The sequence below is a fragment of the Acanthochromis polyacanthus genome, chromosome 9, assembly GCF_021347895.1.
Source record: "Acanthochromis polyacanthus isolate Apoly-LR-REF ecotype Palm Island chromosome 9, KAUST_Apoly_ChrSc, whole genome shotgun sequence".
NCBI classification, from domain to species: domain Eukaryota; kingdom Metazoa; phylum Chordata; class Actinopteri; family Pomacentridae; genus Acanthochromis; species Acanthochromis polyacanthus.
Window position 1 is genome coordinate 26664962 of NC_067121.1, and position 26182 is coordinate 26691143.

A 26182-nucleotide genomic window follows, 5' to 3' on the forward strand; every position below is an offset into this window, starting at 1 on the left:
AAGCATGCTGTTGGGGATTCTTTACTTTGTGAAGCTACTTTAGTTCACTTTCATTTTGGAGCTCACCAAAGTGGTTATTGTAACTCTATGATCTGGCGAATGAGTAATTTTCTCACCTTTTCATTGACTTCTGCATCATATAAAGGTGCTCTCATTTCTTTGAGGCCACGTTAACTTTTGCCGGCGTAATTCTACCCCCCAGCAGTCTGAACCTGAGACGGTCTCCAGGGATGTGTGAGCTTTGTCATAGATCAGCCTCCTGGGCCAGGAAATGAGGCCTCGTGTCATCAGACGGGACTGTGGTGTGTTCACCTCCTTACAGGGACACAGTAGCATGACATCACCCTCCGACCACACACGCTGGCTCAGGTTACTGTTTAACTCTGAATCTGATTGTCATTGACTGCTATCAGCTCTTCGCCTTGGCAACTCAGTCTCTGCACTCGTATTCATAAACATCTACTTGACAGCAGACAGAGAATTTTTACATCCAGGTTATTCAGCCATTCATCCACTAGCACTGATTTTAATCTGCATCCAATATTATTTTTTGTATGTGTGTTTGCCCACGGGCAGTTTGTGTATATTGTGTGTGTGTGTGTGTGCGCGCAATATTTGTTTTACCATTTGTTGAGTGCAGTGCAGGACATAAAGGGAGGGGCTGCTTCTGTGTTCTGTTTTGCAGAGGGCTGGTTATTATCAAGTAAAGCCTTTTAATCTACAGACTCGCTTTCCTGTTTCTCTCTTTGAGAATTGTCAGATAATTCCTTTATATTCTTTGCAAACATAAAAAATCCTGCTTCATATTTCTCTGTGTTTTCAAGGCCAACTTCATGTTTGGAACAAAGTGAAGTATTTATAGAATACAGAATGTTCAGAAATGCATGGAAGGATAAAAACAACTACTATACTTCAGTTTCTTTTCAATCCTGCAAGGATGTTAGTTATTCCATCAGTTCACCACTTTGGTCTAGACTGAAACACTCCAACTAGTACCCAATAGCCATCATCAGGTCTAAATTTGGTTTATGACATACTATTAAAAATATAACTTCCATTGACCTCAGCTGTACTTTTTATTTACTGCCAGCTGCAAAATTTTTAACACATTAATGCTCTAAATTTGTAAACTTGGTAAACTTTAATATTATCCTTTTCACCAGGTTAGTATTTATAGTCTTTGTGTGCATGTTAGCTGTTGGTATTAGCATTTAGCTCAAATATCTATTGCGCTGAAGTACAACCTCATAGAGCCAAAGTTAATGCAACTCTTATTTTGATTTATTTCATCTGTTTTTGTTTTTGTATGCTTAGGTTTTCTATTCTTAAGCAAAATAAACACATCATTATATTATTTTGTTACTTAATTTAGCTTGAATTAGCTAGCCAACTCTTAGCTGCTGACATATTCTCAAGCTAAGCAAAGTGTAAAGCACACTGACCATTTTCAACATTTTGTACATTCCAGTATGTTAACACAAAATGTTAGTTATTTAGAATGTTAGCTTTTAAAAGCCATAAATTCGTCATTTATATTTTATAGATGTGGCAAATGTATTTCTTTGACTTAAATACTCTATCGGGTAAAAAGTCTTTTACCTTGTTAACATGTCAATATGATGATTTTATGTGCTACAAGACACATCATGAGTAACATAAGCCATCAACACTGTGGCTGACTCAGTGCAAGAGCCAGACAAGGTTTTATTGGGGTGACGCACACTTAGGTGAGACCGAGGCTAAAATCTTGTTAATTTATATTTCTGCAAGGGCGAATCACAGTTGGTGAAAGAGTCAATAATTTTAGTCACTAACTTTTATCATTCACTTATATAGGCACAGCTGTCATGTTGATGTACACCATGAGGAATCATATACTGAACTTTTTTGTTATGTAACCATCAGTTAATTTAACATAGAAATCTGGAGCAATTCTTTGCTCCACCACTGAGAGTAATTCCATAAAAGTACAGCATACTGATGACATTATCAAAAACACAGATTCAGACAGACAGAACTTCATACAACAAACTCAAAAAACACTGACAACTTGTCTGGTGGGGTTTTCTGTATAATTCTTCTCCAGGATTGGTTTCCAATTCTAACATGTACAGCTAAATTCTGTTGCAACTTGCCGTTGTGTAGCATGCAGGAATGAGTTTTTATCAGTTTGATAAACGACCGGAGAGGGACTTTAATGCGTTCAGTTATATAACTTATTATCTACATTTACAGCACTTAAGCTGCTGCTCTTCTGTCTCCTGCTTTTACTGTAGATGGTGCACATTGCCATGCCCACAGCTGTAGGTGTGAAATAGCTTGTGCTGCGACACTACGATTTAAAGATATAGTATGAATCAAACAAGGCCTGTGCTGTGTATTTGTCTGTGTACGTTTCCATATCTGTTGTTGCATCACTTCAGTTTAACTTGCTGTGTTTCGTGTGATTATGTGCTTGATTAAGCATGATTAAGATATTGGTTATATGGTATTTGCTTTGCATATTATTTCCTTTTGCTTGTTGTTTATTGGTTTGGTGTCTGTCTTTTATCAGCATCTCACAAATAAACCAACACTTCATCAGCTGAATACAGTGCTGACAACAGCGCAACTCTCTTTTAACCAGCTCTCTGAATGTGTGACCAAGAGAATGTGTGTCATTGGTAGCAGTTCAGGATTGGTGCCAGACTCAGTGCTTAGCCTGGCACTGCCTTATCAAACAGAGTGTTTGTGTGTTGAGGCTTGGGACCTGTGCTGGCTCTCTCATCAAGTATGCAGTTGGAGTCAACGCTGCAGCAGAGATGCCTAATAGAGAAAGCAGGCGAGAGAAGAGAGAGTTGGAGAAAGACTCTGAATACGTCATACCACCGGCTCACTTCCAGCCCCTACTCTCTCCTTTTTATCGTCGTACTTGCCAATTATGCCTTTTCACACTTGTCTATCTCAGCCTGCTCTTCTTCCTCATCTCTTCCCTTTCACTCTCTACCCCACCCACTAAATTCCTCCGCTCTTGTCCTCATTCATAGCACCAGCCATTCACATCACTTGCTCTCTCGATTCCAACAAATTGAATGTCATTCATACCTCCCTCTCAATCCCCTGCAGCCTGGGAAAGAGCTGTTTAGAGTTTCAGCAGCACTCCTCGCACTGCAGGAAGCCTCAGAACATCGCAGATAGCATTACGGTGACATTCGCAACTGCTCTTGGAGTTCCTGTTCCTGTGCCCATATAAGTACTTCCTCTGTCCTGTGTGAGTGACATCACAGTGTTGGTCTGACTTGAGCATTTGCAGTGAAAGGTCTCGGACATTTTTCTTCTGTTAAACAGTTGAGTTTGGATTGGTGCTTGTACTGCAAGGAGCCTCTTGGGAGATACCAACCACATAACTATTGTTTCACACTCAGTCTGACTTCTCATCATGTCATCCTTCTCACCTCCTCCACTTCATGTTGCTTTTCCCATGGATGAAGAACAACCAGTTCCAGCCAAGCAGGAAGAGACCATGATTCAGTGACAACAGATTGTCCTCTCTCTCTCTCTGTGTGTGTGTGTGTGTGTGTGTGTGTGTGTGTGTGTGTGTGTGTGTGTGTGTGTGTGTGTGTGTGTGTGTGTGTGTGTGTGTGTGTGTGTGTGTGTGTGTGTGTGTGTGTGTGTGTGTGTGTGTGTGTGTCATATTGTACAGTCCAGTCCTCATTCACTAGGGCAGCAGATTGCAGATTACAACATAGAAACATGGTCAATTAAAATTTGGCGCTCTTTTTTGACAAGAATTCCCAAAAAAGACTCTTTAATGTCAAATTGAAAACATCCATACATCCATCATCTGTATACCGCTTAATCGTCATCCGGGTGATGGGGGGCTGGAGTCTATCCCAGCTGACTTAGGGTGAAGACAGGGGACACCCTGGACAGGTCACCAGTCTACGACAGGGCTGCACATAGAGACAAACAATCACACTCGCAACTTTGAACAATTAGAATTACCAATTAACCTCAGCATATTTTCTTGGACTGTGGGAGGAAGCCGAAGTATCCAGAGAAAACCCACACATGCACAGGGTGAACATGCAAACTCCATGTTGAAAGGTCCTTGGAAGGCACGGACGTGAACCAGGGATCTTCTAGCTGCAAGGTGACAGTGCTAACCACCAAGGCAATGTGCAGCCCCCAAATTGAAAACAGATTTCCATAAAGTAATGTCAATTGATCAAATAAAATGCAAAATAACTGATTGCTGAAGTATGTAACCCCTGGATAGATGTTGATCAGCCTTGCACATCTGGAGACTGCAGTTTTATTTTACCTCATTCTTCTTTGCAAAACTACTCAGTCTTGACCAGGTTATATGGGTACTGTAAAGGAAAACAACTTTTCAAGTCCAGTCACAAATTCTAAGTTGGATTAAGATCTGGGCTCTGACTCTGCCACCAGAACATTAACCGTGTTGTCTTTGAACCATGTCTGTGTAGCTTAGTTTATTATTTTTTTTGGTCGCTGTGTTTTCAAGTTGCAGTTCTTTTACAGACTGTATCAATTTGTCCACCACAATTCCCATTTGCTTTGGGGCATTCTTTTCACCCTCAACCTTCACATGCCTTCCAGGTCTCGCTGCCGAGAAGCATCCCCACATCATGATGCCGCCACCACCATGCTTCACTGTGGAGATGGTGGTGTGATGATGTGCAGTGTCTGGTGTCCCCCAACTATAGTGTCTTTGCTGATTGCCAAGAAGCTCAATTTTGGTATCATCAAACAAAATAACCAGCTGACCTAGACTCTAACACTTTCTTTATGATGATTTCTAGTCTACATTTATTCTATGTCTTTTGACAGTTGTTTTCTCTTTGCCACCCTCCCATAAAGCTTTCACTGGTGAAGAACAGGCAACAGTTGCTGTAAATGTTCCCTGTGTCATCTGCTGAAGCTTTTAACTCCTTCAGAGGAGTTATTGGTGTCTTGGTGGCCTCACTCACCAGTCTCTGCATTTTTAGAAAGTGGTCAGCTTGAGGCAGATTTATACATGTACCATATTTCTTCCATTTCTTCATGATGGATTTGACTTAACTCCAGTGTCTTTGACATTTTCTTGTATTCATTTCCTGACTTGTCCTTTTTAATAACATTTTCACCGAGCTTCTCAGGGAGTTCTTTTGTCTTTATTGTGTAATTATAGGCCAGAGTACTGATTCATGAATAACCAGACCTTCCTGGCCTAGGTGTCTTTAAACTACAATAACCTGAGAGACATCCACTGCACTCAGATAATCTCCTTTCCACTAATTGTACAACTTCTAGCCCTAACTAACTGCATCTGTATTATGTTATGTGAGTCACTTTAAAAAGGGTTAATGTTATAATGTTAATGTTATATTAATATCATCAGTTATTGCTCTGCCAAGGAATGTGGCACAGTTATGTGACGATCGGTGTTGGTTTGTCTGTCTGTTAGCAACATTAAGGAAGGTAAGAAATGACACAAGGACCATTGATTAGATTTTGGTAGTGATAGGGCTTATTGTCTGGATCCATGATTTCTGTATCATTTATAATGGCAGACAACAAGGGAACACTACGTTAGCTGCCTACTGTCAATTACAATTATTGCAGTCCTACCACAAATCGATTGCTGCGGACTTATTGGGACTTATTCGTCGGAAATGATACAGGGAATGAGCAGCCTTGGAAGAGTTCTGCACTCCTGAATGCTTTTCTAGTTTTACATTTTACGTGCTTAATTAACCGGCATTACTTTGTAAAAATCTGCTTTAAATTTGACATTGGAAACCCCCTCCCCCCCGAATTCTTGTCAAAAAGCCAAATTGTATTAACCCTTTAAGCTTCAGTCAATTCCAGCCATTTTCAGTACAAAAAATCGCTAATATTCTATTTTTAAATAAAAAAAATGACGAAAAATACAGGGAATATTGGACGCACATCGCGAGGTGCATTTCCTTGAAAACGTCCGATTCGTGGATTTTATACCGACTTCAGGACATGTTTTGGACAAAATAGTTTACTGGCTTGTGTATGGCTGAAGTATCCAGAGAAAACCCACACATGCACAGGGTGAACATCCAAACTCCATGTTGAAAGGTCCTTGGAAGGCACGGACGTGAACCAGGGATCTTCTAGCTGCAAGGTGACAGTGCTAACCACCAAGGCAATGTGCAGCCCCCAAATTGAAAACAGATGTCCATAAAGTAATGTCAGTTGATCAAATAAAATGCAAAATAACTGATTGTTGATCAGTCCATCGGACATTCTTGAAATTCCTGTGCAAATTAGTAGGTGTACCGCCAGCGGTACACCTACGACGCACTGAAGCGTAAAGGGTTAACCATGATTCAATGTTGAAAAGCAATAAAAGAGGAAAACTTCCAAAGGGGTGACTATGTTTTATGGCTATGGTCCTTGGTCCTTACAGCACTACCTTCTTTTCCTGGGTCTGTTCGGAAATCCCTCTATTTATTGTATAACATTAATTGTTTATTTACTTCACTTTTTTTCACAATGTTGTATATCAAGAATGATAAATTATCAACAAGGACAGCACTCAGAGAGCGCAGTGCTCCGTCAAGGTTGCTTAGTCGTATCATTTCTGATGGCTGAAATCTTGAAAAAATTCATGGCATTAATCACGACACTGTGGAATGTGGCCATTTAATATAGATGCATCCGCAAACAAAATGACCTTGTGCTGAGCACAGCCATGTGTTATGCATGTGTATGTTATGTAAGGATAACGAATCGCATGACTTAAATATGTAGCAGGCGACTGGAATTGATGGAACTCAGAAACACCTCCACAATTTAATCATTTGTTCTTTGTATGATTTCTGACGGATAAGTCCCAGTAAGTCCACAGTGGTTGATTTGTAGTAGGACTGCAATCGTGTGATTGTCAGCAGACAGCTGATGTATTGTTCACTTGTAATCATAGTTACAGTGACGCTCTGCTGCTATCTCACAATGATACAGAAATCTTTAACAAATCCGTGGATCCAGACTATAAGTCGCATCACTGCCAAAATCTAATCAATTGTTTGTGTCATTTCTGACCTTCCTTGAAAATTTCATCCAAATCCATTGGTCCATTTTTGAGTAATGTTGCCAACAGATAGACAAACAGACCAACAGACAAATGTACACAGACTATGACATATATCTGTGTTCTTTGGTGGAGTAATAATTTACAGTACCGACAGTTTATGTATTGCGAGGCAACACATGCAACATATTCCACCCTCTGTCTTGCAGAATTAGAATAAATGCTAAATGTGTCACACACCAAGGGAGAGCCAAAATCATACTGAGGTCATAATAAAATATCAATTCCAATAGATGGAGCAAAACACCAGGCCTTTATCAATTTACTTCAACTTTAGACTATAAACCTGAAACAAAGATGACAGCTCTAGCCATAATTTTCATTTAAGTCACTGAGCTTATCTGCATAAATGCGAACTAGCTTTAAAAATGATCATATTCTTTTACACGACTGTTACTAACCTACAAATGTCTTGTCTTTTCAATGTTAAAATGTGTGATTGCTTCGTCAATGAAAGATTAGTTTGGATCACACATTGCAAACTGCGAAAGTACTGTTTTTTCAAGTAACTGGTAGAAGTGCCAGACCAGTGGCACTAGTTTAGCTGCGTGTAGAGGAGCAGCCTTGTGGTTCTAGCTTGGCCACAAAATGCAAGTTGCGGTGTCTGTTGTCTATGATGACAACTTTGACAGTTTGACTAAGTTTGTCAGCTGTAGCCATCCATCAATCCATCCATTTTCTTCCGCTTATCCGGGGTCGGGTCACGGTGGCAGCAGGGTAAGCATTGCAATCCTAGACATCCATCTTCCCAGCAATATTTTCCGGTTCCTCCTGGGGGATCTCAGGGCGTTCCCAGTCCAGATGAGATATATAATCCCTAGAACGAGTTCAGGGTTTACTCTGGGGTCTCCTCTCAGTTGGACATACCTTGAAACCCTCCAAAGGAAGGGGCGCTGCAGGCATCCTACTGAAATGCCTGAACCTTTCACATGAAGGATCGGTGACTCTTCTTTGAGCTCCCTCCAGGTTCTGAGCTTCTCATCTTCTCTCTAAGGCTGAGTACAGCCGCCCTGCAGAGGAAGCTCATTTTGGTCGCTTTTATTTGTAACTTTATTCTTCTTGTTACCCAAAGCCCGTGACAGTAGGTGAAGGTTAGAATGTAGAAAAACATTTAAATGAAGAGCTTTGCCTTCTGGCGTAGGTCCCTCTTCGGCATGATTGTCTGGTATAACACCTGCATTACTGCTGATGCTGCACCCATCCATCTGTCTATCTCAGGCTCCAGTTTCCCATCACTTATGAACAAGATCCAGAGATACTTGAACTCCTTCGCTTTGGGCAGCAACTCGCCCCCAACCCTAGAGGGAGAGCAATCCACTAGTTTCCGGCAGAGAACCAAGCTCTTCGATTTGGAGGTGTTGATTCTCTTCCCCAAAGCTGTAAACCAGGTTACTTTGTCAGTCAGCATAGAGCCTGAAAACGGGAGGAAATAGGAGCCTGACGCAGTCCAAAGAAAACAGAATCAGTGTACCTGCATCTTTAGTTTAAAACAAAGAATTTGTTGTTTCACTGTAGATCTGATGCCCAATTATTTATTGAGTGGGACCACTTACATCAACGTCAAATAAATGATTGTTAGCCACAAAAAATGTATTGGCTTTACCTTCACCCTTGGATATTTTTGTTGAGTCTTTCGGCAAATAAATGAGCGTCCATTCATCCAGAGTATGCGATGGTGTTCCAGCAATCACCAGCTTAAAGCCTTTTCAAACTCTAAATGTTGCTGAATGATTTAGGGGCCCTGGGTTTTTTAGTGCCCCACATTTTCTAGAAGCACCGCCGATTTAGACCTCACATTCAGATCAGGCTATGACACAATGACACTGAGGGGAGACATGCTATTTCCTCCTGCAGTGATCAGTATGCTTGGTCAGCCAGAAAGCTCCCACACTGGACTGGCCCTCATCTGTAAAACCTGATCCATACTGCATAATCACTCCAAGGTCAGGCGAGAGAGCCATTTACATATAGATGCAGGGACCTTGAACTGACAAACTTGCCTGCCAACCAGGCAGAAAATTAACCAGTCAAGTCAAGTATGAGCCACTGTGTGTGTATGTGTGTTAAGTGCATTTTTGTGTGTGGGTAGGGCTAGTGCGTGTGTGTGTGTGTGTGTTTAAACTTGACAGTACCTGTGCTTTTCCTGCCATTTCATTTTGTCACAGACGCGGTCTTAGTAGGTGGCTAATTGAAAATGCCAACACTGCTGTTACCTTCTCTTTCCCCTCGACACAATAATGTAGGTGTGCATGTCTCTCTGTGTGTATTTATTTGTGTTACGTGTTCCCAGCATGTGTCAGACTATTTGCTTGGCCTCATTTACATCATACATGACATGCAAACTTGAAAAGAAAAGATTTTTTGCTACCGTACAATGTAATTTTAACATCCAACTTGAGGTAATTGTCTTGAAATACCTCAGAAATCAGCTCGTCTGTGCACTTTATCTCCCTGACTTTGCCATCCTCTCTGTGCTGAATCCTTGTTGCGTGCAGATATAAGGAAGTACATGACATTAGTATCTCTGTATGTGTTGAATCTTGTTGCCTCATATGTGAGACTGTTCAAGAAAGTGCTGCTTTTTCCAAACTTTATTGACATGCAGTGTGTTTGTAAGACTTTATCTGCTGCACTTGCCTCTTTCTACTGCACCTGTGTGCCGTAGGTCTCAGCACAGGGGAGGTGGATTAATCACAGATTAAAGGGAGCATAGAAATGAGTCCTGTGAACCTGATCCTGTGCACACACACAGACACACACACACACACACACACACACACACATACACACATACACATACACATCCACACACACACACATCCACACACCCATACTTTCTTGCTGAATCATGACCTTCCTCTCTGCTGCTACACCACCAACTGGCTGAGAGAAAAACACTGCTGCTGAAACAGAACAGGATGAGATGCACACTATGTACGCACATAGTTTCCTGCTAGTGTAGCCTGACGGAAAAATGAATATTGGTATCTCTGCAACTGACTCAGTGTGGCTATAATGACTATCAAGGGGACTGAGAGGGGAACGCTGTTGACAGACGCAGCTGTCAATGCAACTGTGCAAATAAACAGCCCTGGACAAGCTGCTGCAATTCAGTGTCATTCATGTAGGTATTATAACGTGACGAAAGATGTGACAATGTGTTTTTTTCCACTGCTGACAATAACATTGCACGCTGTTCTTTTAAAAGCAAATAGAGGGACTTGGTGTTGCATTTGTTTGTAGGCTGCAATACTGAATGGAAAACTGTGTTGAAGCGTGTTGTGAGAAACTGTGATCAAAGCCTGGGATGTGGGAACCGTGCTGGTGATTTTCCATGACAGGTGTGGCACCGTGAAAGGTGTCATGTACCGTGCCTCGGTGATGTGTTGTATGTGTGCTGCTTAACCAGACTGCAGTGGGAGACTCTTAATTTAACTAAAGAGAGAAGGACCATTAAAAGTGATGGAGAAGTTTGAGTAAATAAATGGAAAAACATATTAAATGTAGATGCTTCCATTAAGAGCACAATGCTGCAAACTGCTCATTCATTTAAGAACCAGACAATGTTAATTGACTCGTAGGTGGAGTACATTGAAGGCTCAGATGTGCATTAAGACTCCCCTGGTTATATAATAATGTACATTACTATATCTGCTTCCACGATTGGATAGATAGATAAATAGATAGATAGATGGATAGATGTAAAGAAGTTAACTATGATTCTTAAAGTGAATTCAGTAAAATTCTGTCACATCTGACACAACTGAAAGATTACACTTTTTTGACAGCTGATTAGTAATCTGCAGCATAATCAAATTCACTTCCAGATTCTTGATCAATTTTATACGAATTAGGCAACTATGTAATTCCAGTCATAAAACATTTTAAGTTTGCTATATTTATTGCCATTTCATGCCAAAACATGCAGCTTGGGGAATAAATTTAGAATGATACAAACTCCATCAGAAAACCTGGGTAACTTTCTTTGGTTATTTCTATTTTGCATGTGTTTAATTAAGAGCAAAATTTCAACATTTATCTTTCAGTGTCGATAGACTATTTCATGTGAAGTGTAGCCAGTCAGATAGTGCTGTGGGTGGAGCTTTGCTTGAGACTGCGGAGTGGTAACTACAGATAGAGGGGGATGAATCATAGACTGTATATAAAGTGGACGTAGCATCTGGCTCCAAAAATGAAGCCCACCCGGAAGTGTCAAAAACTTGCAATATCACGCCATCTGCTCGGGTTGGCTCCAAAAAGCTTGTGCTCCATAGACCCCAATTCATTTTTGGAAAAAATAAAATTTGATAGACTGATGTTCTACAGCTCAGGATTTTTTTTAGTTTTCATGGTCAAAATGAGAGATCAGGTGGCCGATCTTAAAATAAATCAATACTGAATTTTAAATAAATTGTTAAATTTGGCGGAGCCACGGGGCGTGGCTATACTTGATTGACAGTCCCATTGACTGGTCCTGCCCCGAGTTACTCTCCGGTCCAGCCTGTTTGACGCTTTTTACGTCACTGGCTCCAAAAAATCCAAAATGGCGACCAGGAAGTAGCAAAATCCGGGCTTCATTTTCTCGCCGTTGAAACCAACGGGTGACGTCACGGTTAGTTTACGCCTGGGATGAATCAGAGTCAAAGCATTGCATTTTCAATTTTTCATAGAGAATTTTATTCATATATAAATAGCAGCACTGACAATAAGGAGAATATTTGCCATCCTCCATACCAAACTGAGACATTTCTCAGAAACAAAGCTGTAATGATTCACCTTCAAATGCATATCCTGAGTATAAGGTGACCCAGGACTATTGCACCCTCAATAATTCATTTATTTTTCTCAATTAAGCACTCAACTTTCTGACATGCCTTAAAACTACTCATCTTTAGCAGTGCATTTGTGTCAAAATGTCAAAAAATAATAATGAATTTAAAAGTTTTTGTCTTGAAAATGGATACAGCGGACTTAGCAAATGTTTTAAATAACAGTATGCTGCATGAAAATAGATATTAATGTGATATAAAAACTTGCACTTTTGCTTTTTGGTTGTGTTGTATTGTCCCGGATGCCAAAACAGAGACACAGTCATAGAGAAGTGCATACTTATTTTCACAGTGATATAATGGTGCTGCACTTGGTTATAGGTTTTGCTCAGAGTAGTACTTTCTTTGATAACTTCAGGTTTTCATGACAGTAGTTCTGAATGATGCTCTGAGGCCACTGATGATCAGAAAGCAGTTTTTGTGCATTTTATGAATACGATCATTTATAAGAAGAACCAGCACCTGAATAAATGACAAAGCAATATAATGTTTAATATGCTCTTTAAATAGGACAGCAGTCAAAACGTGTTGAATGAGCTGTCTCAGAAGAAGTTAGGAATATTGAGATAGTCTCATAGAGTTCGATATCCTGGTCCCAACTATTAATACCAATTCTTCCAACCAATTAGACTTAGCCCGCTCTTATCAGAGTCACTTAATGACTGCTTGTGGTGGCATGTATCAGGTGACTGGGGGTAAAGTAAACGGAAGTTAACTAACCTGCAGTAAACAAGAAGAAGAAACTCACACACTGATGCTGCAATGCTGTGAATTAATATACAATTACTACTTTTTGCCTTTCGAAGTTTTTTTTCTTCTTCTTTACCGATGTATCATAGATGATTCTCCTGCAGAATGGCCTAATATCGTTATGAAGAATGGCTTCCATGCACCGAGAGACGATCCAGATTTTAAATTTGTAACACATCAGTATTTGTGACAGAGGATGGCATGGTGTGATGATGATTGTGCTTCGATATGCCACGTGGGTTGCTGATGAGTATAATAAAATTTTGGGAAGCCACTTCAGTGGGATGAACACTGGTAATGAGAGAGAGATGGACACAAAAGCTACTAGACGTGCTGAGTGAATAGTTAATTGTCATCATAGTTACCGATCTGCTCGCTTCATTGTATTAGGAAGGATGCTTTGTTGTTGTTGTTGTTGTTTCTCGAAGTATAACAGGTCACAACATCATCCAGTACAAGGACCTGATCTGCAGTGATACACCTGACTCATGCAGTGTGTGTGCCCTCGCTCGTTCTTCAGTTTCACAGCAAGGGCAGATCACATTGCATCATTTGGGCTTTCGACCACACGTTCTCTCTCTGTCTGTCTCTGCCTCTGTCTCACTCTTTAACTCCCACTTTAGTCACCCCCGTTGCTGCCATCTCACCCACTTTGTCTGGCAGCTGCCCACCCTTCATGCTCTATCTTCTTGATCTCCAGACTTTCACCACCATCACCACAGTTGTCTTTTTTTTTCAGCTGTTGTTTGACACCACTATGGACAGAGAGGGTTTTAAATGCAGGCTGTAGCACCGCAGCTTCCACAGATGAGTGTTTTTCTTTGTGTAGAGGGTGAAGTGTAAAGCACTCAGGCTTCCAGTTTTCAAAAAAACATTATGTGCAGCAAATGCTTGACTCGCGTTGTATGAATTCTGGCAACAAGGCATAAATAGTAATATAAAGAGGGAGGTGGGTGGCATTCAATAACTGTTAGTTCTGGCAAAAGGAGGCGAGAAAAGATGGCTCTCTCTCCTCTTGTTGCCATTTACTGAGCTCCCGTTCCTGGTGCCTGTTGGTGTTTTGGATCAGAGAGATGCTTTAGGCTTCGTGCCACAACAGAGAGGCAGATTCATACAATGGAGTCCTTCCAAAAGTCCTCCATCACTCATACACGCAGGCTCCCACTCCATCAAACAGTCACACTGTCACAGGCACACGCTTAATTATTCAGTCACTAATTATCTCTCGTATACCCGGGTTACATAACAGAGGTTTGCTTTTGTGAGCGGAGCGAGGAAGAGACTTGCGAGGAGAATTTGCCGGAAGAGCCGATCTTTTGAGAGAATTTCATCTGGCCTCGCTGCTGATGCAACTTTTCTGGAGCATCTGAAACTGCTTGAAAAACATTTCAATAAAGAGTATCTAAATCTGGCGTGGACGCGAAGATGGCGTCAGAGAGGCAAAGTACACACAGAGACTGAACCGCACAGCTATTTGTCTTTTTAAATATCCCTCAGTCCCTGGGCTGCTACAGGTGATGTATGTACAAGTACATAATGTGATTTAAAGACACAGAGGGCCTGGTGTATATCGAGCTGGAGGTTCTCAGCTCCATGGAGACGGGGCTGGTTAGTTTGCTCAGTCATTCATCTCTTTTCCCTTCTCTCGCTCACTCATCTTCTCCTTCCTTTTCTCCTTTACTCCCACTTTCCTTCTGATCTTGCTGTAATCATTTGTCAACGCTGTCCTTTTTTCTGTCTAGCTTTCGTGTGGCAGAGGAGATTCTTCCCTTGCTTTCCTTTTCCTCTACTTTTTAATATGACCTATTTTGCTTTCCTTTCCATGACTTCTCTTTCATCCACACATTTCCTTTGTTTCTCTGTCCCCTGTTTCCTCCTCCATTATCTTGCCATCTGCTATTCTGTCCACCTCGACTTTCCCTCTCTCCTCCCTTAATCTTCTCTGCTCTTCCTCCTCTGTCTCAGTGTGAGGCTGAACAAGCTGTAGCGGCATCACGCTGCTGACATCTGTCCCTTTACCTGTCAGTATAGTACACAAGCCACAAGTGTCTCTACAAACCGATGATGCTCTGACGTCTGCACCACTACAGGAGTTCATCTGTAAATGTCTTGTCTCTGATGGTGAATTCGGTAATAGTGCCATTCTACATTTCCACCTCATCTATGCTGCCAAACAGGTGACAGATGAAGTACTGAAGCTGTTACTGCTACACCTCCTATGTCGACAAAACAAAGCCCCATAATGCATCTCTTTTCAGCAAATCAATGAAAGCTTCACTTGTCTCCAAAATGTTTCTTTCAGTTTTTCAGCTCGAACTACTATAAAGATGATTCATTTCACCATAGCATTTTATCTCCTGGCATTAACCCTGTCCTCAATGGGCTGGTGAGTTGCTGCTGTTTACACCCTCTTCAAGAATAAGTCTCACTCAGTGTTGGACAAATTGTAGCAAAACAGTTGACAGAAACCAACACAGGTGTGATCCAGTATGTGAGACCAAGACTTTCTATCACTTCTAACTTTATCTCTTAGCAATCATTTCACATCAGAATACATCTGAATTCTTCAGCAGAGCCTTTGCCTTTAAATGATGCGTATATGGTGAGTTGCTCAGGCCAGGTGTGATTATAAATCAGTAGCTTAGCGGTGGAGAACAACAGCTTGGAAATGGCTTGGAAGTAACTGCCAGTTAACATATATTCTTATTGGGCTGCATTTCAGTCACAGTTTCATACCTATTCCATTGTCTTACAACATAGACAGAAAAATATATAAGTCAAATCAACTTAAATTAAACTTCAGCTGCATTAAAATGCAGCATATGTGAGCACAGAGAGCAGGAGAGAAGCAAACACTGGCCAAGTTTAGCAACATGAAATCACAGTGACACAGTCATAACCAGTCTTGGTTTAGTTCATATTTGTGTAAAGTGATCATTATGTTTCATGTACACACACACATACTTCTAAAGCTCTTTTTAAATCCTACATTGTTGTATACAAAGAAGAGCAGCACTATGAACCCCTTCAAATTGAGACTGTTGGGTGGTGGCTCAAATTTTGGAATTTTCCATGACAGCTCTTGTTATTGAACTTTGCTTGTGTATTGTGATGAACAACTGTTTTGTTTTTTTGTTGTTGTTTTTTTGTCCTTTATGCTAAGGTTTAAGATATGGACATTAATAAGAGCTGCTGTCCAACAGCAAGTGTATCTGTAACCAGACTAACTTGTCCCTGGACGTTAAGTTAAAGTGCGAACAGTTCTTCCTACTGAGAGAATTTTCTTCAGTGTATGTGCTTTCACATGGTAATGGTAAGGTAGCATCTAGGGATGCTCTACATAATACTGTTAACAGTGAGAGCATTGGGCTGTTCAGTGTAGCTGAGGACTTCAGCCATGCTGACCTGAAATCAGTGATGCCCACATTCCATAAAAAATGTTCTTCAGTGACGATCTGATGGTTGAGTGTTTAGGGTCAATACCATATGGGCATATATGGCCTGAGCAGCAGATCGGCTGAGAGAATCCCTGTTGAGGACCATTTACTGCATGTCATTCCACCAGGTACAAACCCCCTCACAGACCAACATTCAGCATGCTGAACTGGATGAATCTACAAAGAGTTTTGCGGAACCGTCAAGCACATAAAAAATGCTAAGAGCAGAACTTCTATAAGGGGGACATCCAGACTCCTACAGATTACAGTGACCCCAGTTTTACAGAGATTGTTATTATTATTAGATACACTGAACAATACCAAAGACGCTAATGTATTATCACACACCAAAACCACCTAAGGCTTTGCACACATGGGCAAGAAAAATGTGAAGTTTAAGGTTGTTGTTTCTGATTTTGGCATTAAACTGGATAAAACAGGTCATAATCTAACCTTGATTTAGAACTGCCACTTTGAGGTTCAGAGTGTAAACCTGTGAAAGAAAGAGTGGTTTGTACAACTTATCCATGCTTTGTATATCCTGCAATATTATACTCTAAATCTCTTTTACAAAAAATAATTATTTCAGGTACAGGTAGCAGTTTAAGAGAGTTTGCATTTTACAGGGCTGCTGAAAATATTATAACACATGCAATGTGAATTCAAGATCTTATGTCCTATGACTATCCCAGCCCTAAGAGTCCATAAATGTCAAGCAAATAAAAGATGCATCTGTGTTCATTTGTGTTTCGGTGACGATGTGCAAGTGTCAGAAAGTCTTGGCATATGGGCGTAAATGGTTATGCTTCATTAGGTAGATAACAGTGGACGCTAACTTACAGAGAATCTAACAAGAGGTAATTGGTTAAAGCAGGGTCCCATGTGACACTGTCTAATTTCATCATTGTCACATGCACACACAAACACAGATGCACGTGCAGGCTACTTGTGACCTGACACGACAACTCAGGCAATGTTGATCACACATCGTGCACCAAACTGCATAAAAATTGGCATCACATCTGTGTAATGGCGAATTTTTGTCCATTTTTAGGGCAATGTTTCATCTCTTTGTCAGATAACTTAGGATGTTCATTACACATTCACCAACACAATCTGAGACACGAAGCATATATGAACATGCAGCCGTACAATTAATGTGCATGCACACACACAATCACACACATCAACAAACGAGCTGCGCTTGGGTTCGGACTTTTCATTTGTTGACATTTACAGTGGTTGCCGCTGAACTCTGTGAAGTGTCACCGTGGCATCAGTTTACCTCGGGCTAGCCCAGAGCAGGGGTGTGCAGGGGTGGTGAAGCACTTTGTTGTTGCTAGAGTGCATGTGAACATCACCTTTCATCAGCCCTGGCCACCGTCCCCATCCTTAATGTGTCTAAACCAATCTGGCATGTGAATGAATACCATGCATGCCTCTGACATCATGGAGTTTCCACTGCTGTGCTCGGCTCACCTCACAGATAACAGCTTTGATATTTCACACCGCTGGCTCGCGAGCAGGGGTTCCCCACCCACCACCCCTCCAGACCATAGATGGAGTCTGGACAGTCGCTGTTTATGTGGAGGGTAGTCATCTTAAAGCTCAAAGGTCAAATCTCCAACAGTTCATATCATGTAAGACTCAAAGAAGTGGGCTGTAAACGGATTAAGTTATTAGAAAAGAGACACAAATCTTAACTGACATTTTTGCTGCTGTAGGATGGGCTCCAAATGAGTAATTATGTGATTTTGGATGAATGTTATTTTAGCTGAAATGCAGACATTCTGATGGTGCACTAAAATCAAAAGCAAGTCAATGAAGTTAGTTTACATCCACCAGTGAATACTCCTGTAATAGTATCTTATGCACTTGTGCTATAAATGAGGTGAGGACCCATGTAGACAGTCAGCCTGATGATTTGCTTGGGCGGAGTGATGAATGGGGTTATTCCTTGTGGAAAATCACAGAAATATCTGAAGCTGTTATTTATACTTTGAAGACTCAGATTTTCTGTTGGAAGATCTGCTCTTTGCAACATCATCTTTTTCTTTTTTTGACACTTGCATGTTATTTGAATGAAGCTTAGTTTGGTTCACAGATTTTTTGTTATCAAGATTTTTTCCTAATGTCTGATAAGCCAGCAAGCAGCACAGAAATGCTGCATTATTCCAGTGGATTACCTCAGAGGTTTCCTTTCCTGTGGTGTATCTCCATAGTCATGAGAGTCACATGTTGAGCTGTTTGAATATGCAAGGCTTCGTCAGGTCAGACGGGCAACGTGATACCATTGTTGGACCGAGCATCTCTGAATCTGCAGGACGGAACCACCTCCATGTTTGGCCAACATTCCTCTCTGCGCTCAGCAGCTGGTTTACTTCTTGCGCTATTTAAAAAAAAAACCCTCTTGTTTGTGCAAAATTTCCTGAGTAAATGGACATCGGGAGGCAAACATGATGAAAAAACACACTCAAACTAAGAAACTGTTTACAGATGTAACAAACATATGACTGATGTTTATCACAGCTTGTTTTTGCAGATTTGATCCAAGTGGTATGAAACTCTTTAAGACCCAGACTTAAATTTTCCATCACACATGGATAGACTCCCATAGCCGGCATACAAAGTGACATGACACCTCTAACTTTAGTCTCCCTCTGTGGCGCTCTGAATAATCCAGTTAGGATGTGCTCTCAGTCTATCAGGACATTTTAGCTTCCTTGCTTGCAGCTCACAGACTGTAGGAAATATCTGGGCCTTAAAAGTGAAGTCAATGTGAAACTTAATTAAATGTGCATTCTTTCTAACAGCCACCAGGGGGCAACACTTCTGGCTGCAAAAAATGATATCTGATAATGTAGAAATGTGTACTTCTGTATTGGGTTGTTACCTCTGTAAACATTTTCCAAATGAGTTTATGGTCTCAATTGCTATTTTTAGGTCTTATTCGGTGCAGCAGGGTGTTTGTTTTGTAAATTATGGTTCCATTTAGATTGAAATAGACAATAAAGCAGAGTATGTTTTGGTTTGTGGCTACCTTGCAATCAAGAAGTTGCTACCACAGCAACTTATATAATCAAAGAAGAGATATAGCAATGGTTATCCACTGCTATGTCAGTTTCAATAGCCATGAGCTTGTTTTGGGTTGTTGTGGTTTGTCAGTTCATGAAAAATAATTGCAACATTTTCATCACTAAAAATGTCTTGCTCAGCATCCAGTTGTACCAAAACTCTGGGCTGTTAAGGCCATTTTGTTTTAAACCTGTTTTTTTGCTCAGTAACATCTCATTTGCTATCACAGTCAACACGAATTACAGATGCATACAAGCTAGCATTCAAGCTCTAATCTTAGCTTATAACGTACCTTACGGAAGTTAATTATGTTAACTGTGACTTTGCATTGGATGGACATGAGTCAAGTGCAGTCTGGTTACTATAGGTGGATGTGTACAGAAGTCCTTAGGTTCTCTGTCAGCTCCACCCTGTCTAATAATAATCACTTCTGGCTCCATAAAACTAAGATGGCCAAAATGCTAAACCTGATACTGATGTCAGTGGGATTACATCCACTTCTTCTAAAGCTGGAGAACAAACAGGCTCCAGGGTCCAGACTGGCCTGGACTAGCCTGGTATCCTGAATAAACCTTTGTCACATAAACACACATGGTGCAAACACTCTGGGACCATACATGCATTTGTAATGCATTACCTAACACCTTTGCCTTTTACCATCACAGCTAAAACCTCTTACCTAATCTAACCTAACCTCACCTGAACCTTAAAACCAAACTGAATCCCTAAATGGTCCTTTGAAGTTAAAAGAACCAACCAAAATACCACGTATCACCATGCAGAAACGTCCTCACAACAGTGGTTTTGAACACAGTCTGTCATGCAGGCAGTCCGCCCTTTCATATGTCTTCTGTGTGAGTGTGTGTGTATGTGTGTGTGTGTTTGTGTGAAGGTTAGAGGTTGTGGGGGCCACCAGCTGATGTCACAGACCCAAAATGAGAGTAGTGTCCTTGATGACAGCCTGGCAACTATAATTGTCGTGACAACCCCTAGGAATGAGCTGTCATGTGACACTCCTTCGTGAGAGCCAAGTGCATGGAAAAAGAAAACACGCACTCTCTCTCTCTATCTCTCTCACTCACTCACAGACACACACACACACACACACACATGGCTGTGTCTACTGGGAGAACCCTTTGGAAACAATGTCTGGTGTGCTTGGGGAACTGAGAGGGCAGAGCAGGAACCATTTAACCCACTCTGGAAAGCACCAAACGGGGGCAAGAAACAAGACCCTCATTTTTGCCAACAACTGAACTATGTTTTTTAAATTGTCCAGATTATTTCCCAAAGGTTGAAGTCACATTTTCTGCACTGCCTTGAACATACCTTGTTTGTTAAGTTCCCTTTCTTCTGTGCAATGTGTTTGCACAGCTTTTTTTTTTTTGGCTCAGGTAAAGTGAGATTAAAGTTATCAAAAATAACCTGGTGAGCCTGTGTAATTCAACTCGGGTACATTCTCTCATATTCCACCCATCCATAAAGACGGTTTCAACTATTTGAGTGTGACAAACAGCGCTGACATATTTTCCTTCCTTGTTTTCAAGCCAACTTCTCAGGGAGAACCGTCAGGGGACGGCACGGCTCCAGCCCTCTGATGTCTGCAGCACACACACATACACACACATTTGTATGCATAAGCACACAGATCTCTTGAGTGTAATATCATCGATGGAAGGATTTCCTCTCTATGTTGTGATTTAATGTATCTCTGCCTCCTGTTTCAATTCTCCTGTCACCTTAAATCTGTCATTATTGGTTTCTTTCTCACATCTTCTGCCTCCCAGTTGTCTAAGTGTGAGAATTAATGCCACCTATGATTTTGCCACATACGGTTTCCACATATGCTGCACACACACTCACACACACTCACACACACACACACACACACACACACACACACACACACACACATACACACACACACACACACACACACACACATATACATCTTAATAGGCTACAAATGTGTTGCGTAGCATAAGGCTTCTAACTGAATCAGTTTGAGACACTCGCACACGTGCACGGGGGTTTTGCAAGGTGGTAATTAGTAGAGACAGCAAGGTGATAACAAGCGCCAGTCACATGTGTGCAACCAAGGTGTCAGCGCCAATGTGTTGCCGGAAGTCACAGCCACACCTACACCCTCTCTTTCCCGTCTGGTAGGGGAAAATATTCTTAAGAACAGATGTACTTATTGACATTTTAAGAACAAAGTAGGCCAGCGCACATGATCTTCACCTTTTATTGACTCAGAAAATGTGTATCAAGACGCCATGTATGTCCCCCACAAGTCCTCCTTCTACTCTTTTCTTTGCCTCTCTTTCTTTGCCTGTCTCCTCCACCCACTCCTCCTCCTCCATCCACACCATCTGAGTCATTTGATCCTAAAGGTGAGATGCTGCTTTCAGTAGATTATTTTCATCTCGTCTTGCTACACGAGAGGCTCTCGTCACTTTTCTTTTGTCCTCCTTTTATTTCCCTCCCTGCCTTTCATCCATCTGTCACCCAGTGGCAAGCTAAAAGTTGAAGCCTTGACGATGATCTTTGTGGAGTCTGACATCATTTCAGGATAAGCTGCACCCCCTGAGTGCACTTTATATGAGCCCCATATGATCCTCTGGAGTGGGAGGTTTTCCATCTCTGCTTTGCTGCTTATGACCGAACAGCAGTTTGATCAAATAGAGGCTGCATGTGTCTTTTTCGTCAAGTAGAAGTTTTTGCTGTCACGATGGCAGCTACCTGTTTAATGACATTATGTTGTTCACTATTGTTTATTCATATTGAAAGACAAATTTCAGATTTGAATAATCATAATTTAGTCATCGTTTTTCTTCATTCAGTTCATGACCTTCTTTCCTTTCCTAGTACATCTGTTGTCTTTTCCCTTTTCACCAGACATTGGTTAAATTTTAGTTTTACTTCTGTTTCTTCAGGTTGTGGAAACAGCAGCATGAGTGGCGACATGTACAGTGCCGGCTACCGTGCCATCACCAACATAGATTACTCCTCAGTGTGCATCAGTACAATGAGTGAGAGGTACAGCAACTGCCCAGGTATGACCTGGCACCAGATGGACGTTCGCCAGCTCTCCTTCCCCGATGCGTCCTTTGATGTCGTCCTGGAGAAAGCCACCCTGGACGCCATCATGGTGGAGGAGAAGACTCCTTGGGAGGTTTCCCCTCAAACTGCCTGCTTCATTCACCAAGCGCTCACAGAGGTATTGTTAAAAATTGGTGTATCCCTCCTGGAAATTAATATTTCTGCACTGATATCAAGGTATTTACTAGGAATTCCCACTAACTTGATTTCATTTTCTGCTTGTGGGAGTCCAAATCCCTCAATATTGATATAAATATACTAGTGTATTGATGTGTTTGCCTACTAAAAACTCTCACTACTCCTACTACTTTCATTAAAATCTCAACTGCCACATCTAAATGCTAAAATCCAACCTTCGAACATCATTATTACTGTAATCACCTTTCATCTGCAGCAGGTTATTTCAATCCTAAAATTACCATACGGTTGGGTAATATAGCTGGCAAATCTAACCTAACAATTATTTTTGCAGTACCTGTAATTATCAATAATGTTTAGTGACTTATTTTTTAATAAAGACCACAAGGACCACAAGGGAATTAAAAAAAACAAAGAGATCAAAGCAGAATTTTGTCAATGAAATCTACATAATGTTTGATATTCAACAAGTTGCTCAATCAGACTTGGAGGTCACAACCTCCAGAGAACAGAGCTGCACTCAGTTGAACACAGAAACATGTAATAGCAATAAACTAATGCCTCATTGCTGCTAGAACTTTTTTATGGTGGGATAACCTGATTTCTGAGCAAAAAAAAAGTTTTCCTGGAAAATAATCATAGGAAAACATTCAACTTTAATCCTCACCATCCCAGCCTACGTTCATCTACTTTTTAAAATGAATGCAGAGCTCCAGGAGCTGCACCGCGGTCATTAGGAGGTTGTTGGGGTGGATGGCGGACACACAAAGCACACAACTCTCACACCACAGAGACCACGTTTGCATTAAGATTCCTGTGTATAGCTAGGATTGTATTACAAAAGCATTTTTGTTGAAGTTGGGAAAAGATTCAGGTTAACATAAATGTCTGTGAAGATTGTCAAGTTGCCTTCTTTGTAACACTTAAATTTAAATGTTAATGGTTTTAGTTATATGTAAATAACTGTGCTGGGTCTCAATTTTATAAACTTCTTCAGTAATTATCCAGATCACAGGTATACAGTTCTAAGCAATATTTGGAACAATCTTAGGTTAAAAACGAAAAGTTAAACTCCCACGGAGGAATTCATTGTTATGAGATGATCAGTGTTTACAATCATTTTATCGTTGTGGCTGACTGGTGTATGCTGTAGATTGATTCATATTTACAGATCTTAGCTGTCAGTATTATACCAGCCACAAGTGTCTCTACACATCTACGGTAATTGGAATGTTCTGCTACAACTGCAGTTTATCTGTAAATGGCTTTCCGACAGTGAAATCAGCAATAGTGGCACTTTACATTTCCACTCCATCTCCACAGCCGTCAGTTGACTGACAAGACATGGAGTGCTCTTCAGCTGTTGGCTGCAGCACTAACCACCACCGACTCAGTGCAACAATGACAATGTTTTGGCCATTAGCCATGCTTGACCTTGACACAGTAAGACAAGAGAACGCCACTATTAGCTGAAGTGGGTAACTCGTGATTTCTGAATGGGGGGGAAATTAGTGCACTACGTACTCACTGCTCCATTTGTGGCGTGGCTAAATGAGTTGTAATTCAAAGTTTAGTTTGTAATTACAGGTGCATAGTTTAGGCTCAATACTTAGACTGAATATATAATTACAGTAAATGCAACAGTGGAAAAGGTCAGAGTGTGTGAATCATATTAATGGAGGCAGTTAGAAAAGACCGAGTACAAATAATGTTAATGCACATTCAAAAGCTCTAACAGGTATTTTCAAATTATGCACAAGTGGAGATCTTGTGGTACTTCTCAGTTGAATGTTACACAAGAGTCTGTTGCAGTCAGTTGGCTACCACTTATAATGTTTATACTTGGTGAAATGGTATTAAGTAAAATAGTGAAGTAGTGCTAGATAGATGGATGATGGATAGATAGATAGATAGATAGATAGATAGATAGATAGATAGATACTTTAATCCTGATGGAAATTTAAAATAATAATGATAAATAAATAATATACAATAAACAAATTATTCTAATTTTGACAGTGCTTTATGTATAGCATAGATCATCTAGATTTTCCAGTCTGCCTTTTGATTTTGGACCAATGGTTGCGCAAATCAACCAATTTAAAGACTTGAAAACATGAGTAATTACAGTAAGCTGCATTTCAACTGGGAAAATTTGCATGTATATGGTGTCAAAAAACAGGTGGGACATCAAAAAGTTAGTTCAAAATGTATTTAATTCTCTCCTATAGTGTTTGAGAACTTCCAATTTAGTGCTTTTGTGGTTAGTTGCAGCCTGAATGGTGTGCTGCTTGGAATTTAGTTTTGAACTTGATTTCTTTCTTCTTCTTCTTTTTTAAACTGACAGCCCTAATTGATACAGCACTGTGCAGTGACTGACTAAAATAGATATTCCTTTGAAATAAAGGGATTTGCTCGATGCATTGCATTTAGGCCTCCCTTGAAGAAGATGAAACCTGAGTCATGTTATCAGAGTGAGGAGGTACTTCTTGCTCTTTCCAAGTCAAGTCAGCTTTTAGTGCTCAAAATTTAACCAGAGGTGAGCCCAATTCGTGAAGTAAACAAAGCTGATTATAGGCCAAGTTTTTAAGGACATAGTCTGACAATGGCAACACACACACACACACACACACACACACACGTGCACAAAAAGTTGACAGCATTCTGGGTGTTTTCCTCTCACAGAAGGAAGCATTAGAGGGGGATCAGTCAGTGTGGCTGGTGGGCAGATGGGAGGATTGGACTCTCCTTCAAAAGAGTGAAGCTGAACTCACGAAGCAGCGCCATTTGAAAGCTGTTAAAATAAGAAAGTCGAGTTCGTTCTCACTCGTCGTCGCCTGCTTCCCTTCGCAGCATCTCGTCTTCTCACTTCTGCTTCTCGCTCCGTTTTCCCCTAATTTCCACCTTCAGTTCCCTCACTTGCTCTGTGCTCAGGGCTGTGTGCTGATGTGTGGTTGTGCTTGTGTTGTCTTTCTGCTGCACTTTGAGTGATGCGCACCTTTAGGTGTGCAAATCATGGAGAAGTCGATAGTCCTCTGTGCTAGTGTACATTTGCTCTCTCGCTGTGGCTTGTATGTCTACAGCAGTCACGATTCCACGTTCCTGTGTGAGGGTGTGTTTGTGCATGAATGTGGGAGGCGGGTTAAGATCCTTCTTTCATCTCTTACAGAAAACATTCTCACTAAGTGGAAAACGGGTGCCGACAGAGAGAGATAGAGAGGGAAGGAAAGAAAAAAAACGTGAGAGCAGCTCAGGAGAAGCAAGAAAATGGCCTGAGTGAAGGAGAGAGTGATGAGAAAGGAGGAGATCCTGCCGAATCTTTTGCTGAAATCACACACAGGGAAGGAGAAACTGATGGCAGGAAAAAGAAAGAGGAGAGTGAAGAGCTGCATGACAGCAAAGGAGAAAGAGAGAGAGACAGAAACCAAGACTGACAGAAAGCTAATGAGCAGTGCGCCACTGTGACACAGATAGGAAGAAGGTAGCAAAGGGAAAGGAGAAACCGAGATGTGGGATAAAGAAGAGTGCTGCACGCTTTAATCTAAGACCTGCTTCGAGGGTGTTTCCCAACAATTATACAGGTCGAAGTAAAGGAAATAAAGAAACACACTGACAAATGATGACTTTTGTGCCAACAGACTTTTATTTCATGTTAAATGAGTTCATGTGTTGTTACTGTGTATGTCATGGCCTTAAAATGAAATACCTGTGGCATGGGCAAAAGTTTAGAAACCCTTTCTCTT

General features: G+C 41.0%; 1 protein-coding gene across 1 annotated transcript in view; it reads left to right on the forward strand.

Moving 5' to 3' along the window:
- The window catches only part of ece2a (endothelin converting enzyme 2a), a 103504-nt gene that overhangs the window by 32968 nt on the left and 44354 nt on the right, over window positions 1-26182 (forward strand). Inside the window, exon 3 of the mRNA XM_051953718.1 lies at window positions 22136-22419. Coding sequence (XP_051809678.1) covers window positions 22136-22419 — 284 coding nt within the window. The remainder of the gene's footprint in view (window positions 1-22135; window positions 22420-26182) is intronic.